Consider the following 18,636-nt stretch of genomic DNA (forward strand, 5'->3'; position numbering starts at 1 on the left):
GTCATTGTCCACTGGAATTTTTTCAAATTTTTGAGAGTTCATGAAAATTGTCAAAAAATTTAAAAAAAAACATCGTCTAAAGGCGGGGCCGTAATCAACAGAAGTCGCGCAACACGCTGGGATGGTCAGTTTTTCTGCAAGTGACCCGTTAAGGGCGTTAAGCCGTTAAGATGAAAAATCTTTATTAGTTTAATCGAATATATACATTACTGTTTATTATAGTAGGTGGTAGCGCCATCTATACCTCAAAGGTTCAATTAATTCAGCAATGAAAATGAGGTTATTACAGTTGGCTATTCTTTATCTATGTAGTGCAGTTTCTGAGCGATAGATCACAGCATGAAAATTTGTAACTATATCGTGTGTAGTGTATATGCTATATACTCTACAATCTATGATGCTTTAGGCTTTATCCGCTTTATAATCTAATCTGAAGTGTAAGTTAAGTGCTTCCAAAGTACAATTTGTCAATTGGAAAGTAGCTTTATTTCTGTGGTATTTATAAACAAGACTAAATAAAGTAAAGGCAATTTCTTTTCCATGTTCCATTGTCCTTCATCTCCAACTTCCATCTTCGTTTGGATATACTGATACTCGTTGTTTGTTGTTCACTCTTCTCTTCATTCACTCCAATACTCCAAATATTTATGTTTGTTGAATCAGCTGTTTGCATCATAAAAATAAATGAAATTTTGGTGGTTGAATAAGTAAACTTATAATCAAATTCTCCTTTTTTTTTTGTCGTTCCTATGATTTCAACATAACCTGTTTAAAATGGAGATAAAGGTAACCATATACTTTAATTAAATATACTTAAAATAATTACATTGTTTATATTTCAGAATATTGCATATGCAACCTTTAGAGGCTTATACGATAGTATAAGGGGAATGCTAGCAGTTTTCTCAATGGACAAAGAAATAAATGAAAAGAAGTCTACCAGACAGTCACCAACACGTTCAAATTCCATAAGACAAAAACCTTTTGATACTGGAGAAAACGTACCTAGGCGGCAGTTAAAAAAAGAGGAGTAAGTTTTATTTATCTAATTCCAGCAATATCGCTGCAATCTACATGAATTCTTTTCAACTTCATATGCAACAGAAATGAATGCATGTAAATAGAATTAATTTCCAAATTATAGTTTTCTTTGCTTTTCAGGGAATCAAAAGTAATGAAAAGAATATTTCAGTGTGGATTATTGAATGGTGGTATTTTCCTCTTGAGCATTTTAGTTTTTGAATATTGCCTTCTGCCCGGAATAAATAAATTATTTGTATTAATTTTCGGAGAAAATTCTTTTATGGGAAAACTAGTATGGTCTTGGATTGAACCCATTTTGTCACTAATATTTCAAACAGTTTGGGTCATTCCTTTATTCTTACTGAGTAAAGTAGTGAATGCTTTATGGTTCCAGGTAAGCATTTGGTATTCTTGAAAATAAATTGAAATTAAAATAACAGAAGATGCCACAAATGTATATGTTAATTTCTGCATATTAAAAATTATTGAATATTAAATACTTATATTCAAACGTTTCATTTTACATTATAAATCAAATCTATTAGAAAATTTAACATTAAATCCGCTTGCCTTACATTTACTTATGAACTTGGCTACATCAGAATCATCTTTATTTTCATTTTGAAATCCAAATGTTTCTAGTTTAGGAAATATCTCGATAATTTCACTCAATTCCAGTTTTTTCTTGATCAGTTCTGTTGGCAATTCCAGTACCTTTAATTCCTTCTGATTATTAAAAATTGTCATATTAAAATTACTAAAATTGAGACCCTGCAATTCGATAACTTCCAGTACCTTTAATTTTTGAAAAGTTTTTGATTTTAAATTAGTAAAATTGTTATAACTCAGGATTAAATGATTCAATTCTGTTAAGTTTTCAAAAGTGCTCTCATCAATATCCAAAATTCCATTCTCTTTCAGATTCAGATAAGCAAGTTTTTCCAACCCCTCAAAGAAGTCTCTTGACAAATTTGTAATGTTTTGCTTTGATATAGTAAGATGAGTTAGATCTTTCATATTTTTAAAAGCTCCTAGAAATATAGAAAAAATAGAAATAATCTGTAGTTCAAAAATAGATAACAAAAATAATTTTAAATAGATTTATTTAATTACTACATTACTTACCTTTTTCAATTTCCAACCTATTATTCTCTACTACGTAAAGAATTTTCATATTTTGACAACATTTCTTCATAAAATCTGCAGATAATGTTGGAAATTTCAAATTGTACATTAAATAGAGAATGTCAACTGGAGTAGCTTTTAATGAAAAATTATCTATGCTGGAAAATTGGATGTCCAGACTTTTCACCATGCTGAAGTTTGAAAATGTATATTGATCTATTTCTCCAGAACTGTTTCTTAAATATATGACTTGTACATTATTTTTTTGCAAATCTGTCCCATTTTGAGAGATAAGTATTTTGTTGTTCGTATTATTTACTAGATTAATACAGTATAGACCTGATGGTATATCTGAGCATATTGCTGTACTCAGTTCAATACATATAGCAGTAAATAAAAGTCCTACCAGCACTGACCTAAAATTTAATATGTAATTCCATATAGTTAGAAGGAATTACAAATTTTATATTTTATATTAATTAATGCAAATTTAATATTTTTTCAGCAGCATATTTATTAACAGGTAATCGTAGCTTTTAAATTTATAAAAAAAAACTAAATTACTTACATAATGTTAATTTGTGTTAATAATTCTGAATTTTAAATGATTGCATACCACTATCTACTTACTTAGTTCCACAATTAACTTTCAATAATACAATTACGGATAAATATCATGTTTTCTTTATAACCTTTTATCAAAGAATGAAAATATTGATATATTAAATGATGTCAAAGTTTACTTACATAAAAGTAAATAAGTATACCTTACACATCAAAATATTAATCACATAGCACAGGCGTAACAAAAACATATATAATTAATTAATGTTTGGATAATAATCCATTTATTTTGGAAAACGTTTTTCTAAGAAGTATTAAGAACAATTTCTTTTTAGGATATTGCCGATTCTGCATACAGACATAGCAGAGGTAGGCCAATCTATGCTCAAAAACTGAGTGTAATATTGGCAGACTCTATATTTAGCATGGCCATACAGCTGCTGTTCTTATTGCAAGCCGTAGCTGTAAGTTACATCCCTATATATATAGTCGGGTACACTTTGTCTTTTGTACAGATGTGTATGTTGTACTCTCTGTATGCTTTTGAGTATAAGTGGTTCAACATGGGGTGGGAGATACACAGGAGGTTGTCCTTTATAGAAACAAATTGGCCATATTTCATTGGGTTTGGACTGCCCATGGCGTTCTTCACTCAACTTCCCGAGTCTTGGATTGTGAGGTTAGTATAAGTGGTTGAAAATGAAATGTGGGTGGGCTAGTTAAACGCAAATTTGTGTAAATATGAGCATATACTAGAATGATCAAATATCGATGTTTATAATATTTTTTTCTTTGAATATTAGTTTTCCTGGTAGTAGTCTATTATTGGATTTGCCTCTGGTTTTGAAAGTCGAGTATTTCATCGTGTCTTGAGTTGTTTTGGTAAAGATTTTTTTTAGTTTCAATGGTTTTATTAGTGATTGTATAATGTGGATGTATACAGGGTGTTACAATATTTCAGTGACAAAATTATATTCTCTAATTAAAAATAAGAAAAAAGTATATATCCTCCGCAAATGGTTCGTTTTTGAGATGCAGGGTGATAATAATTATTTTTTTAGTTATTTTCATTTGTTTGTCTTGTCACAGAATGAGAATTGGTTAAAAAAACATGCCCTATATATTTTTCTTAGTAATATTCCAAATATTTCAATAAATCTATCTACCTCATTATCAAAAGTTCGAATAAAATCAAACTATTTAATTTAGTATCTTAGTTTTTTCGAACAGTAATCTGTACATTCAGTCGTTTTTGAATAGTTTATCTTGAAAAATGTGTAAAAATAAATGCAAATAATTAAAAAACGACAGACATTCATATGAATTTCTTTTATTTCTGGCCAGAGAATCACTTGTGGGTAGAATATTGCAGCACTGTACTTTCGAATTATGTAATATTAATATTTAATTATTTTCAGCGGATGCATTTTTTCAATTTTATTTCCATTTTTCATAATAAGTGGAAATGAAGCAAGCCCTGTCGCTAGCTCTGGGTAAGTAGATGGACATTTTTTATCCATTAAAAGAAATCATTTCTAGAAATATCTGCATTTGTATTCTGTCACACGACTTATTTAATTCAATCAAAATGTAACTACAGTTATATAACCATAATTTTTTCAGGGATATTCCTCTACATTTCTTCGCCCCGGTAATCTGCATATCAAACTGTTTGTTCAGCAGAACGATCGGTGGTGGTAGCCCTCAGAGGGCGCCCAATCTTAAGACTGCTCAATATCGATCGTAGACTAGTTAATTTTCAAATAGGTGCATTGGTTTAGGTTCATGTTGTTGATGTGTGTGCGTGTATATATACAAATATTATTTTTATTTTATCGACCTGATATGACAATGTGATTATTTGTATTTTTTTATTTCATAAAGTTTGTTGTTATATATGTCACCCTTGTTTCATTCAAACCCATAAATATCATTCAGTGGCAATAAATAACCAACGATATTCAAGTGCCACGTGACCAGTAATTTTGTTTGGACTAATAATTTTATTTCCTTCATGTTGGCAATTAAATTTCGGTAAAAGTTAAAATTGTTAAAACAATAAGACCAAGATTAGGTTAAAATACAACATTCTGTTTCACAAGCTATGATCGAAGTAATTTTTCACAAGATGTCTCAGGCATAGACATAACGGTTGGTCATTGTTCATTGCAAACAAATCATTAATATAGGTGACGCTAAGATTTAGGGATTTTTCGTTACCAGTACCAGCCCTGCAATGTTGGTTGGCTAAGCTCGTCGAGCACGTGGCTTGTAAATATTTATGAAGGCTCTGTAGAATCAGGGGCGGCTTAAGGCGTCGTTTCGAGAGGGGCGCCAAATCGGTGGAAAAAATTGAAAATTCAAACATGAAAAATAATTTTCTTATTACAACGTAAGTAACATACCTACACAGTATAGTGTAGGCTATACTATAATAGAGTATATACCTTATATTGTTATCGCCAAGCGATTATTTTTTTCTAATTATTCTCCACCGAGATAATTTTTAGTTTTAAGGGAAAGTGGGCGCCAAACTACCCTCTCACCCGGGTTAAAATTTTATCTTAAGCCGCTCCTGTGTAAACAGTATTTATCTCTTTACTATGACTGACACATAATAAGAATTTTGAGACAAAATTCTTTGAAACATTTCAAAAATGCTTTTGCTGATTTGAGTACACTAATATAAAGTTCTACCACAGATAGGCAACCATTTATTCACGTAACATGTATATCTTAACGTCTATATTTGGCAACTCACCATATTAACGGCTGGTATAATTTAATTATAATCGTGATGCGTTTTTGATATTTATCACTGATGTAATCAAAGATTTACCTAAAACATAAGATGAGTAATGCTGATTTACTGCTTAGAATGTTTTTACGAAAAACTCAACGATAAACGGAAGATCAATGATTCATACCGTCCATTCGATTACTTACTTCTAATTGTAAGATTATAAGGAGATTTAAGAATGAGTAAACACACCCAAGTGATTATTTTTAACTTGATACGAATTAATTATTGAGCAAGGTTGTCTCCTAATGAACTTTTTATGACTAATGGATAGCAATATCAACACCGATGAAAATACTTTGTATATGCTAGTTTAATCATACTATTTATATTTTATCATTTTATAAAAATCTAATTTTACATAAATTATTGGAAATATTTAACAAATGTAAGATTATATTCAGTTAACAAATACTTATATGGAGCATTTTAATAATAGATCAAAAAGACAATTAAACAAACGTACCAGTTTCAAACATTATTTCATTTTTAAATATTTAGAGACCATATTTTCCTGTAATTTAGCAAAATGTGATATAAAATTAATTGAACTGCTTAACAGATACCTGGTGTGTTTAACACATGCCGAACACATTTGCAGGGTAAATTTCTGAAAATGGATTACGTGTAGGCGCAAAAATAAGCACGCCAAACACATTTCGTTGTTTGTTAAGGTACACTCGTGACTATAGTTAACCGCAGGCTTCCTGTATCCTTTGCATGTGCAAATTATACACTTACGCACACGCCAGGATTGTAATAGGCCGTAATTAGGACCCGTAAATCCCTGGACCAACGCGGCTCTTCATCTATAAATAATTGCAGTGAACCGTTGTGGTTGTAAAAACAAAAGCAATTAATCGAAACGCCAGTGGCGTATCTTAGGATTGTTAACAACGTTATATCTCTATATCATTATTCGGTCACTATTAAGATAAATCTGTAGTCAGTTAAAGAAAATACCTACCGCGTTTTACGTTCGCATTCTGCAAGATCAAATTTTTATAGCTGTTATATTGTCATTTCATCAATCCTAATTTTTTAAGAGTTAGATAGGTACCTATATTTTGTAAAATTATAGGTACCTACATTTTTTAAATAAAATAAACGAATGTCCGTCTAATTGTTGACATTGCCCACAGTATTATACTCCGCGGTCGAAATTATAGAGAGTGGCTCAGACATAATATAAAAACACTATTACCATAATGCGTATAAAATATAAAATGATTTTTATACGGTTCAATATTATTTATCTTTGTGCCGCTCGCTACGCACATTGATAAAATCTATAATCGTCTATATTTACCCGTCCTGAGAAACGTCATAGCATAAGCGTAGACGAGGGGTCTAATTCCATGGCTATAATAGATTTATAAATTAAAAAAACACAACTGGGACGTTTTAAAATGCTGTAATAACTAAAATGGATCAAAGTGTCGGTTATAGCAAACCGTAAAAAAATATTAGATGTTATGTTTTATTAACTTTTTTCAATATTTCCTATATCTTGTTGCCTTTTACGCAGACACGCCAATGGATTTTCGTTCCTGGCACGCTTCATCCCCCTTACTAGTCCAAAAGCTAGCGATGAGTCACTTTCTATAATTTCGACCGCGGAGTATAGTGGAAGTTACGTTTATTCATCACATCTAAGAAAAGGTGTCTCAAAATGAGGCAATTCGTTGCTTAAATTAAACAAATGACACCCAAACACAAGGAAAGTAGTCAAAATACATCTCAAAATCACTACCAGAAAACAACAACGATGTTCACCACATTATAGCCTTGAAAAAAAAAAACAGCTGATTGGGCGCGTAAATTAATTTGTATCGCCAAATTATGATGATAATTTAAAAATGCAATAGCTGCTACCGACACAGACTAAAGAGTTTAGCATAAAAACATAATTAGGTATGTTCCAAGTTCTAATAATCTTTAGCCACGACGAATACAGAGGTATATGACTATAACTATACACTAACTGAACTAGTATAAAATTAATGATTCTAGAAAAAATGTAAACGAATAAAACTATAAAAAAATTCGAGAAAAGGTTTTATCATAGAAGCATCGCACTTTCAAGGTCACTAACTTATTATTTGCAATTAATCCTTCAGGAAATTTTAAATTCAACCGAAATCATAGAGCATAATACTACATGGAGAAAACACCGCGTATTATATTAAAAAATGTAGATGTTGTAGAGAGAAAGGGCAATAGTTTGGGTACACACACACTCTCTCTTCTTCTCTATAATAGTCGAGGAAGAGTAGGGAGATTCCGCCCTTCGCCCGAGCGTTAGCCAATCACGTGCCTGCGTGAAAGAGAAAGATAGTAACCAAACTATCTCTTTCTGTCACTCATCTACACTGTAGCCGTGAGCGTGCTTCCTCCATCTAGTATATGCTCTAAGACCAAAATACTAAGTTTCCAGTGCACAAGGAAACAGTACGAACATAAGAAATATAGTTGAAAGTATTTGAATCTGATTATAATCATTAGTTTCAACGACGAATGTCAGATAATCGTCAATATGAATTAAAATGTGTTAAAACTGACGAACACTAAAGAACATATTTGATGTTCATCATAAATTTAAACGTAATTTGAAACGTGTTTGATTTCGATGTGTGCGAGCCAGTACGCCCCTGGACCTACAGTCGCGCAGTCGGAGTGTAGACAGAGGCGTCCAGTTCCTCTGGTCTGACGCGGCGCCAGTCACCCGCTCTTATTTTTTCCCGGAATTACTTTCGAAATTTAATTGATGGAAGAAACCTTACCGAACAAGCCGAATAACGGTCACAAATGCTCGATTAGATAATACTTTATTATTGCGATTTAAGTTTCTAAATTTCTCAACGGTTTTTCCTGGAATGTTTCTCTTTTGGCATAAATTTCACTACATAATTTACACAACACTATGTAGATTGAAATAATTAAGAATACGTTATAATTAACTTTTCTCGTTAAGTCTACATGACATAACTCCAGTTTATGTTATTGAAAAAACCAGGCGATGATGGAATTTTCATTCTATTTTAGTTGTAGCCTGATATCAGTACTTTATATTAAAAATAGTGAACTCTATTTTAAACTAGTCATATATAAATATATCTGCAGGAAAACCAAAAAGTCATCAAAATATCACATGACAAGTCAAAAGGCTTTCGGAAATTGATACCTTAAACTGAGTCCTATTGAAATATTAAAAAAGAAAATAGTAAAACTATTTTTCCTGATGACGGTTTTCAATTAATATTTCCCAAACACGTAGAGATATATTAATGAAATTTGGCTCAATCTCATAATTTTTTATGTTCTTTATGAAAATCTGAAAAGAAATCAACACAATTTGTTCAGTGGCGGGTAAAACAAGGAGGGGGGGGAGGGTGGTGACAAAACGTCTGAATCTGGTTAGGGCTGAGGCATGAAGGCTTGCAAAAAATGTACTAAAATTTCCAGGGTCGTATTTAAAAAAATGAAGTTGATGACGGACCTGGAGAGACGAAACGTTACATATAAAAATTGATTACTAGTACCTTTCATTAGATAATTTATAACAGGTATAGTTAAATTTAGAATTTACCTATTAAACTAATAATTTAAGTAAACAATTGAAGTTGGAAACAAATCTCTATGACGTAAATCCACTAGAGTTGATGGAAAATAAATTTGTAATAAATTGGATAAAAAAATGCTAGATGAGTAAATCGTAGATACTGATCAAAATTACCTAATAAATTTTGCATACTACTCCATTATTTCTAGGAAATGCATATTTAGATTCCGCAAAATTTGATAATAAGAAGTACATTTATTATCTCGACAGACTATTTGTAAAATTTTGTTTGTTAAAATTTACAAGTAGATATTTTATCTCATGAAATTTAATCAATATTTATACCAATGATCCTATCGCTTAGTATACTACATTTATTAAATTTGTATTGTCTAAAGTTACTTATTTGTAACAATTTTTTCTCTATTTATTTTTTTAAATTTAGTCTGTTTTAAAATAATAAATTTACCATCTAAACCACCCAGTTGCGGAAAACGGCAACCTATGCGCAAATAAATTCCAGTCTTTATTCCGCCTGTCTCTGCCAATCTCTTTGTGAAAAACGGATCATCTCTCTAACTCATCATTGTCATAAAATATTCTTAATGAAAGACACAAAAATATAAAGATTTTCTGAAATTCCATTTTTTTTTAAATTTCGTTTTATTGATTCCTGTCAGAGCTTCTATCATTAAAATCATCTTATCCTTGTACTCATATTTCCAGAAGGTTAACTTTAAATATTCTAATTATAATCAAGTGAAAACCATTATGTGAAGACCTGTTTGCTTTCTGAAAGAACGGTAGTCAGAAACAAAATATGAATAAAAGATTATAAATCACTCGGATTTACCCAAACCAAAAGTGGTTAATAGGTTGCCACCCATTTTGTAATATTTAACCAATAATATTTCTTTTATGTGTTTCCGAATTGTTCATTTTGTTTTGTGGTTTCAAAATCATTTTATAAGCATACCCACTTGACATACGAAAAGGATTCAGGTAACGACTTATAAATTTATTTATTCTTGGAAGTAGCCTAACTTCTGAAAATACCTCTTTTGTTTCCTTATCGCTGGCTGTAACAAATTTATTTTGTTGCGTCTAGACGTTATTGTTGTTCTGTATATCTTAAGGACAAATTAAAACAACTTGAGATGTTAAAAAACGAACTACTTTTTACTCAGTGGTGCATTTTACTACGATGAGTCTTAAGCAAATTTGAATATGGAGTTCCGCATACATTCAGAATTGAAAATATCGTATTATAAGTTCATCTCGGTGAATATTGTTTCAACGTTTATTTTACTCTACGTTTTTTCTATAGGTTCAAGCCCAGGCTAAATTCGAATCCTCGTATTCGATTTACTAATCACTATGTTCTATGTTACTTTGTTATACTTTCTATCGAACAAATGGAGAATATCTATAGGAAATCTAGACTATTTTGGCCATCCTAATTTTATTTCCAAATTTTGTTGTTTGCTGAGTTCTGAAGACGAGCAGGTATATTACGAAAATTTTCTTCGTTGCACGAAATCGTTTGCTATGGGACAATAAAAAAATACTGCTGTAAATACCGTTTTTGCATAATACGTTCGGTCTAGATTGGTTTATATGAGACAAAGTAAGTATACCTAAGTAGTATGATAAACAGTTTTATTAAAAGCGGCACTTTGTGCCTGTAGGAGTTCGTGGTATTTATTTCTTTTAAATCTATACACGAAACCTGTATACTTACTGTTTTATGGATTTATGTCTCATTCATCTTAGCGATAAAGGAGGTCTTTAGTGAGCTTTTGTCACTGCTTGTTACAAGAATTCGTCGAATTCGAACCTCCCAAAAGCAAATGCGTGAGGTCTCACTATAAACTAATTGTAGGTACCTAACGGAATAGCACACCACTGCTTTTGTACGAGTTTGAGTCAAACTAATTTGTTTCAAAATAATTGTTTTTGCTGCTTTACAAAATGTCCGTAATTAAGAATAAGTAAAAATATTTACCAATCTGATAGATTTTCTTTTAAAATAATTTCAATTCTTAAACAGAAAGTCTAGGTTACTATTTTTTTAAAGCACTGTGTTTAGTTTGTATCTTTGTATCAATGGCCTACTTTAGCCACAGTTTAAAAATTATATTAATCTAGACTGTGCTTTAGCTAAACTATACTACTGTCTCTATGTACAGTAGAAAGAGATTTATTTAGGAAAGTTAAAACAGTTAATTTTAAAAAGTTATAAAATTCTAAACAAAACATACTTATGTATGTTTTTACTATTTTTTCTTTTTTTTTATTCACCCACGTAGTCAGTGTAATTTTACTTTAAATTAACCCAAAACAACATAAAGTAGCAACAAAACTAAACGGCGAATGATTGATAAGTTGAAAGATATTGGGTGATGAAACAAGTAAAAAAATATTTTAAAAGAAATGAGTAAAAGAGTAAATGAAAATAGAATACGACGAAATATAGAAAAATTTAAATTTCTTTATTTTGACTTGAAAGTAATCTATGAATGAAAAATATCCGATGGATGACTTATCTTATGGTTAATGTGAAGTTATCCATGGATGTTTATTTTATGATACTCTGAAAAAAATGGGGGTTAAGTATATCACATAATAACTATACGTATTTTTTACTGAATTACTGAATATTTTTTCTTTCTTTCATAATATCTAGTCTAAATTGATTTTAAAATGTGTTTATACCTAAATTACGTAAATTTACATTGTAAAAATGTTATATTCCATAATAAAATACAGTGTGTTTTTAAAAAGAAAATTTAAATATATCTATAAAAAATGTAAAATTAACAAAATATGGTAAATCACATGATATTGCATGTAAATCTTTCGCACACATGCGTATGTATAGCGAAANATTTTCTTGTTTGTATACGAAGTGTTACTGTGTTAGTGTTGCCGCCATGCCGGTCGCCAACTGCATGCTTTGCCTTGAACAATGTCAGGTTTTACAGTGGACCAGTTTCCAGTGTCGTGCAGAAGTGCATTTTTGAATTGAACTATACCCTTTTAAATTTTTTGTTTACAAAATTGTATTTGTAAGAGTTCCCTGATTTTTCTTTTTTGATGAGTTCTGAATCACCCTGTATGTAGAAGTTTAGAAACAGTTCTCTTGAACCGAACTAGTTGCAATATTGCAAGCTGTATGTAATGATAATAAAGAGGAATATACGAATATATATTTCATAGCTATGCGCTGTTCATGCTGGATTGTGTATTGTATTGTTAAATATATCTTAAATATTGAATACAAAAGTCGAATCGTGTTTTGAAACATCTATGTTGAGTTTTGTAGATGCTAGAAATTGTATGGTATACATCGTCAACTGCCTAAGATATAAGTTACAAATTATCTTATATATTATGTTTTGTTTTCCAGGAATTAAAGAAGATACATGGATTCCTTTTGTGTACCTTGAAAACATCACATTGATGCAGACATCTATAAAGCATTCAGACAATCTTTTAAGAGTCGATTTTTATTATTTTTGGCAATGAACATCAAATATCCAATCTGAAAACAATATTGGAACTAATCCAAAGATTCTTCTTGAAAATTCCTCAGGATCAAAAACAAAAAATGTATCTGGACCAGGAAGGAAAGTGATCAATCTTAAACAAATTTAAAGAACTAGGATAACTTGATAATACATGGTGATCCGCAACTTATCCAAAAAAAATTGGGGATAGATGCGGCATGAAAAATGGAGTCAATATCGTACAAAAATTTTTTGTAAAATCTTTATTGTTTATGAGAAAAAAATTATTGAGGTTGTAGTATTTTACAGACTTACATAGCTGAGCTACTGTAGTTTCTAGCATCATTCGCGTTGTGCGCTGTCTCAACTCGCTCTTTCTCTCTCTCTCTCTCTCTCTCTCCACGTGGACCCAGGCAATTCCGATTTTAATAGGTATTACATTAGTTTTCCAAGTGTCAAAAATGGATTAAGTGTATAGCAACTCGGAGTTGATGGATATCGTTTTAATTTATGGTGAAGCAAGATAACATTTGTGTTGTGTAAGACCGATCCAAATATGTTTACACGTCGGTGGACAAAATTTTGAACAGTTGTTGTAGCATCAGGTATATCAAATTATTTTACATTTTACATGTAAAACCACAAATTAATTTCATTAATTAATAATACGTAACAATATCGGCAAAAGCAGTTGAATTTGCTGATATAAAATAGGCGCTATAAAATTCTATTTATTTCTTTCTTTACGAAAGATTTTTCCGTTTTTTATTACACTTCGCCTTGTGTAAAGTCAGGTTTTACAGTGGACCAGTTTCCAGTGCCGTGCAGAAGTATTCTAAAATTGTATTTGTTGTAGACATAATCGTTTCATTTTTAGAAATGTGGTAGGTAATATTCATAATCCAAAAATAAACCCCCATGTGTATTATGTAAATATTATGTAAAATAATAATAAAATAACTCTTAAAATCACAGAATGTTATTAAATAAATATTACAGTACTGACTATGTCATCTTACAAGATATACAATTTATAACTGACAACATATGAGACTCTACTCAATAATATTATGTGGCTAGGAGTATAAGTACTTATACTCCTAAGCGTATAAACACTTTATAGTAAAATTTTAATAACAAACATTTATTTTTTTATATTTATTATTAATATTTATAGTAAAAGTACAATTGTGAAGATTTGCAACATTTAAGAATCCTCCACTTCTTGCGATATCAGTACTCATGACAATGTTTCTAGGATCAACTGCTTTTAAAGATCCATTACTTGTACTGGATCCCTTAAATGAAAATTGTTCCACATTCTCCTCAGAGTTAGGTTGAATAATTCTCTTAGCAATTTTGATCTTATATTCTACAGAATTTTTTATGTATCCTTCAGCAACCGCATCCGATTTCCAACCCCCATGCCCTTTTAGCGTAGTTATATCCCCCCGCTATCGACAAGGATTGTTGCAGAAGTTCTTCTCAGACAATGCCCTGTATACTCTTCCCAATTTGGAAGCTTCAAATACAATGCCATATCCTTTGCTACACTACCAATTTTATGGATACCCATAACAGCTTTATAACATTTCCCATTTTTACATTAAAAAAAACGTCGTTCCTTAAAATGGGGTGGATCCAAATTAACAAACTTTCTATATTTACTTAAATATTGATCCCTCGAAATGGCAAAATTCTATTCTTATTAGTTTTAGTGTTAGGAATTTTAATTAGCAGCAAAGATCCCATGTCTTCAATATCATCAATTGTCATCTTCACTAGTTCGTCGCCACGACATGCCTCCGTGCCCCGAATATACCAAATATCAAAGTTACCTGAAAAAATAAGAATTGGTTATGAATGAAAATATGAAACAAACAAAATGTAATTTTATTACTTTTATCGCCAGATACTTTTCATCTGAGGCATCAGACAAAAATGTATGGAACTGTTTTTCTTTGGCTTATAACCTTCACCTTGTTATTGTCATAAATGCACGCAAATTGTATTTTTCGATGTTCACATTATGCTTCAACCTTAACACAGATTTTACCATTGACATTGAACTCTTCAAGTTTTTGTGCCATTCCCGAAAAGTAGGTATGCTAATAAAACGTTCTTGGAGTACTGCGTTACATTTTTTAGAGTACACCATTTCTCGAATTTTCTACAGCCATCCGCCTCTACCACCTCGGGAGGTTCATCAGCCACTTCTACACTCATTTTCAGTCCATAGTCACTGTCAACCGACGCGACGCCAAATTTTAAATATTTGTTTTGGTCATAGATTTAATAGTATACTTTATTAGATCTATGGTTTTGATAGATTCAAGTACGTATCTATATTAACGATAAGTAAAGGTATACGAGTATACAGTGAAATAAGTTAATAGTTATTTATGGTACTATTGTGTTACGGTATACAGGGCTGAAAAATCCACATGGTCCATCTCCCATTACATGAGAGCGACAAAGTAAAGTAAAGAAATCCGTGCGATAGAGAAGGATGGCTATAGTGAAGACGTTTCATAATCTGAATAGTCATCGCCCGTTTCGGGTTAGAAGTGCGAGATTATGAAACGTCTTCAATGTAACCATCCTTGTCTATCGCACGGATTTCTATGATTTACTTTATCGCTCTCACGTAACGGCCGATGTACCATGGAGACTTTCCGAACCTGTATATAATTCACGCTGGGAAATGTTTAACCCCCAAGTGACTTATATGACGTAACACACGAGTGCCATACAAAATTTTATCACTTTCATAGAATAGTGAATAAAAGTAACTTAAAATTTCAATTTGTCAATGTCAGTAAAAGTAATTTAACGAAATGAATGTATTTTTAAATATTAAAAGATGCGAGTGTCATATGATTTCTATAACTTACTAGTGGGTTATAAGTCATAACTCACTAGTGACTTATATGCTACATTATTCCTTTAAAACCAAAGAAATTATAGTATCATTATATGCAAGTGTTGGATAAAGATCTTTATTTAAAATTCGTTTTTTTTCTTAGTTACTTTAATCATTTTACCTAGAATTGATAACGATAACGAAAAAATAATAGTACTTATACCTATGATGTTCGGAGAATAAGATACTTTATGTGCTTCGCATGGATTGTCTGACTCACTACGTTCATCAGACAAACTCTCCACGTTTAGCTCATAAAGTATCACTTATTCTCCTAACATAATATACTAGTATACCTATTTAAAATAATACATAACTGATAATATCATATTCCCGTAAATGTAGTGTACTAAAGACGCGTTATTATCACTACGTCAATTCACATAACTTAACGTTGGTTACAAATTACCAAAGTTATATTATACAATTTTACAATTAACGTTTTTTCAGTTTTTTTTGTGGATCTACATATTTCGTACACCGAATGAATATGAAAAATTGTGACATTTATATCTTTACAAGACCGATTGAAGTCCATCTGCAGTCTATACAGATAAACTATGGATGTACTACAGAATATTCAGAGCAACTAGGTAGGTACGAGATGTTCATAAAATGAATGTAATGAGATAGTACTACAATCTGAATCTATTTTCTTTCTAAGTTAATATCTATATTACCATATAGAAAATTAAGGTCTTATGTTCTTCCATATTTTCTTCTAATATCGTCTTCTCTGTCCATCTCTATCTATTATATATTCTCAATAGTCTTATATCACATATATCACTCTGGCAAAATTTTTAGTCCACATTTTTGTCGATATACATAATAACTTAGGCCACAGAAAACAAAGTCTTCTGGTATGACATTTCTGAAGAACTGTCTTCAGAACTCTTCGGTACCTCTTCTTTTTAAGGTTTAAATCACTACAGACTATACCAGTCCATGAGGTTCACCTTCAGACTGTTACCCGCCGCAAAAAGAACAAAAACCTGACCCCAAAACCCAGTAAACACGCCTTCATATTTAATACCCAATAAAGTTCCCGAAGTGTACACTGCTGTTTTTTTTTAGCAGGCAGTGATGCTAAATTCAACAACCAGTTCCATTGAGACGAACACGAAGCTTAAGTCAGTGCCAAGTCCGATGTGTCTAAGCACGTCTGTACCACGCAATGCCTCCGGTTCGATCTTGAAATTGTTATTCGCGAAAGACGCCACCACCGTCGCGTCGCCTGCACACATGATATTTTCGTGAGTCAGTGCAGTCATTCATGAAATCAGTTTCCTGGAAAAATAATTGTATTCAAATAACGGCCGGCGAAAATAAACTAATTACTCGTTGTTCGGGAGATCGTTGGCTTGGGAGTTTGTTGTTAAAACAAATATACTTATGGGGTGAGTCAGAATAATATTAAACAACAGTTCTCGGGAAGCGGTGTAGTAGTTTGTCGATTTTATTAGCGCGACGGCTGCTATTTGCTGATGATTCGAAAATTTTGACGAAGTTTTAACGGATTGTGTTCATAGAGTAGAAAAGTATCTGGTTAGAATGACGCTGTAAGTAATTTTGATACTATGCGCATGATATATAAAAAAATATGTTAATCTTGTTTACAATACTTTAACTGGTTCTTGGAATGAAAAGTTTTCCACCAAAAGCTCAGAACAGTTTTTACAATTAATGCTGAAAAGGTTTTTTGTATTAAAATAAGTATAGAATCAATGGTAAAAAAATAGTTTAGAAATTTCAGTACTTTGGGGAGCCATGATATATATTTTTGTATATTTTTAACAATACTTGTTGGCTTGGGCTTTTCTTAGTCAATAAAAGGGCGAATGCGCCAGTTTATAAGTACATAAAAGAGAATAAATTAATATATTTTTTAAATAATTCAAAAACAATGTAAATTTTGTTCCACTGAAAGGAGACAGCATTTCTACATAGACTCCCGTTGTTAAAAACATCCAAATCAGTTATATTGCTGTCTAACTTTAAATTTAAAGCAATACATAAAATTTCATCCAATAAAATTATGTTTTTGTTCAAATGTGGTGGTTGAAAATGTATGTGACGAAAAATGACGAAATTATCATATTATTATGGTTGTCCATCTTGTGCAACAAAACTGTTATAATTGTAATCATGAGAAAAAAATATTTTCGTAAAATTCCACAATAAAATGTATTACTTTTGTTGTAGTGACGTATGCCCTTTTGAATTCTGCAATACAGGTGTCTACCTCTACGTTTGTAGTAGGAAGTAGTACATAGGGTGTTCTTAAAGTCCGTCAGGAAACTCCGGGAGAGATTGCACGGATTTTTTAGAATGGTCAATTGTTTGCAAGTTACAGCTTGTTAAAGTTCAATTTTTTAAATTTTTCTATATAAAGAATTTAGCAGGAAATCGCTATTAATCGCTATTAAAGTGTTATTAAACATAAAATTTTTGATAATTCTTTCTACAATTAATGCCATGCTGTAATAACATCTCTTGTAAAACCAGCTTCGTTAGTAAATAAAATATTATTAGTAAATTCATTATCCTCAGCTTATTTTTCCGCAACGTTATTACAAAGCCGAAAAAAATGTATTATGGTGAAAAATCAAATATACCTGCTTTAAACAATTTTTATTACAATTCGTAACACCAAAATTACTAATGATATTTATTTGAAGCATGGCAACTTACAGAAGCTTTATAAAAATTTGATATTTAATAACACATTATCTAATAGCGATTTCCTGGTAAACGGTTACATTTATCGGCTTGAACAAAGAGTACATAATTTTTTCTGATATTGTTTCTCTTTTCAATAATGTTTAAATTTCTGTGATGTCTAGCAAGAGAAAAAAGTTGTGAATAAAACAAATTTTGAGTTCTAGGTAAAGTGCCCTCTAGCGGTGCATATTGAAACTTTTTTCTGACTGGTCCAATAGAGCTTCATCTACTTATTGGGTATATATAACTTGAATTAAATAAGTTATTTAAATAGAAAAATAAAAAAATTGAACTTTGTCAAGCTGTACTTGCAAACAATTGAAAATTCGAAAAAAATTTTCATTACATACTGCTAGTAATTTAATCCGTAGAATCACCTCCCGGAGTTTACCTACGGACATTCAGA

The 18,636-nt window shown here is 31.1% G+C and overlaps 3 protein-coding genes across 4 annotated transcripts in view; 2 read left to right on the forward strand and 1 right to left on the reverse strand.

Moving 5' to 3' along the window:
- Window positions 1-619: 619 nt before the first annotated feature.
- LOC108911391 (etoposide-induced protein 2.4 homolog) lies at window positions 620-4,607 on the forward strand. The gene is made up of 6 exons (XM_018716326.2): window positions 620-786; window positions 843-1,030; window positions 1,162-1,417; window positions 3,048-3,391; window positions 4,131-4,205; window positions 4,336-4,607. Exons 1-6 carry the CDS (start codon window positions 775-777, stop codon window positions 4,457-4,459), a joined length of 999 nt encoding a protein of 332 aa, XP_018571842.1. The 5' UTR covers window positions 620-774; the 3' UTR covers window positions 4,460-4,607.
- On the reverse strand, window positions 1,439-2,817 carry LOC108911401 (peroxidasin-like protein). Its single transcript, XM_018716337.2, has 3 exons — window positions 2,779-2,817; window positions 2,149-2,564; window positions 1,439-2,054 (listed from the first exon to the last, which is right to left on the reverse strand). The coding sequence occupies exons 2-3, from the start codon at window positions 2,336-2,338 to the stop codon at window positions 1,549-1,551; spliced, it is 696 nt and encodes a 231-aa protein (XP_018571853.1). The 5' UTR covers window positions 2,339-2,564; window positions 2,779-2,817; the 3' UTR covers window positions 1,439-1,548.
- A 12,097-nt stretch (window positions 4,608-16,704) lies between the features above and the next one.
- Window positions 16,705-18,636, forward strand: part of LOC108911570 (DNA-binding protein D-ETS-6) — a 64,766-nt gene continuing 62,834 nt past the window's right edge. For both annotated transcript variants that reach the window (XM_023455405.1, XM_023455406.1), the window contains exon 1: window positions 16,705-16,906. The gene's annotated coding sequence lies outside the window, so the exon portion shown is untranslated. The remainder of the gene's footprint in view (window positions 16,907-18,636) is intronic.

The sequence above is a fragment of the Anoplophora glabripennis genome, unplaced genomic scaffold (genome assembly GCF_000390285.2).
Source record: "Anoplophora glabripennis isolate ALB-LARVAE unplaced genomic scaffold, Agla_2.0 scaffold6, whole genome shotgun sequence".
Lineage (NCBI taxonomy): Eukaryota > Metazoa > Arthropoda > Insecta > Coleoptera > Cerambycidae > Anoplophora > Anoplophora glabripennis.

Excerpts from the sequence above, each read along its gene's own strand:
- LOC108911391 (XM_018716326.2), top strand. Across the intron at positions 1,031-1,161 it reads CGGCAGTTAAAAAAAGAGGA|GGAATCAAAAGTAATGAAAA; the intron begins GTAAGTTTTATT and ends TTTGCTTTTCAG. Across the intron at positions 4,206-4,335 it reads AGCCCTGTCGCTAGCTCTGG|GGATATTCCTCTACATTTCT; the intron begins GTAAGTAGATGG and ends TAATTTTTTCAG.
- LOC108911401 (XM_018716337.2), bottom strand. The coding sequence starts at position 2,338 with ATGGTGAAAAGTCTGGACATCCAATTTTCCAGCATAGATAATTTTTCA. Across the intron at positions 2,055-2,148 it reads TAGGTTGGAAATTGAAAAAG|GAGCTTTTAAAAATATGAAA; the intron begins GTAAGTAATGTA and ends CTATATTTCTAG.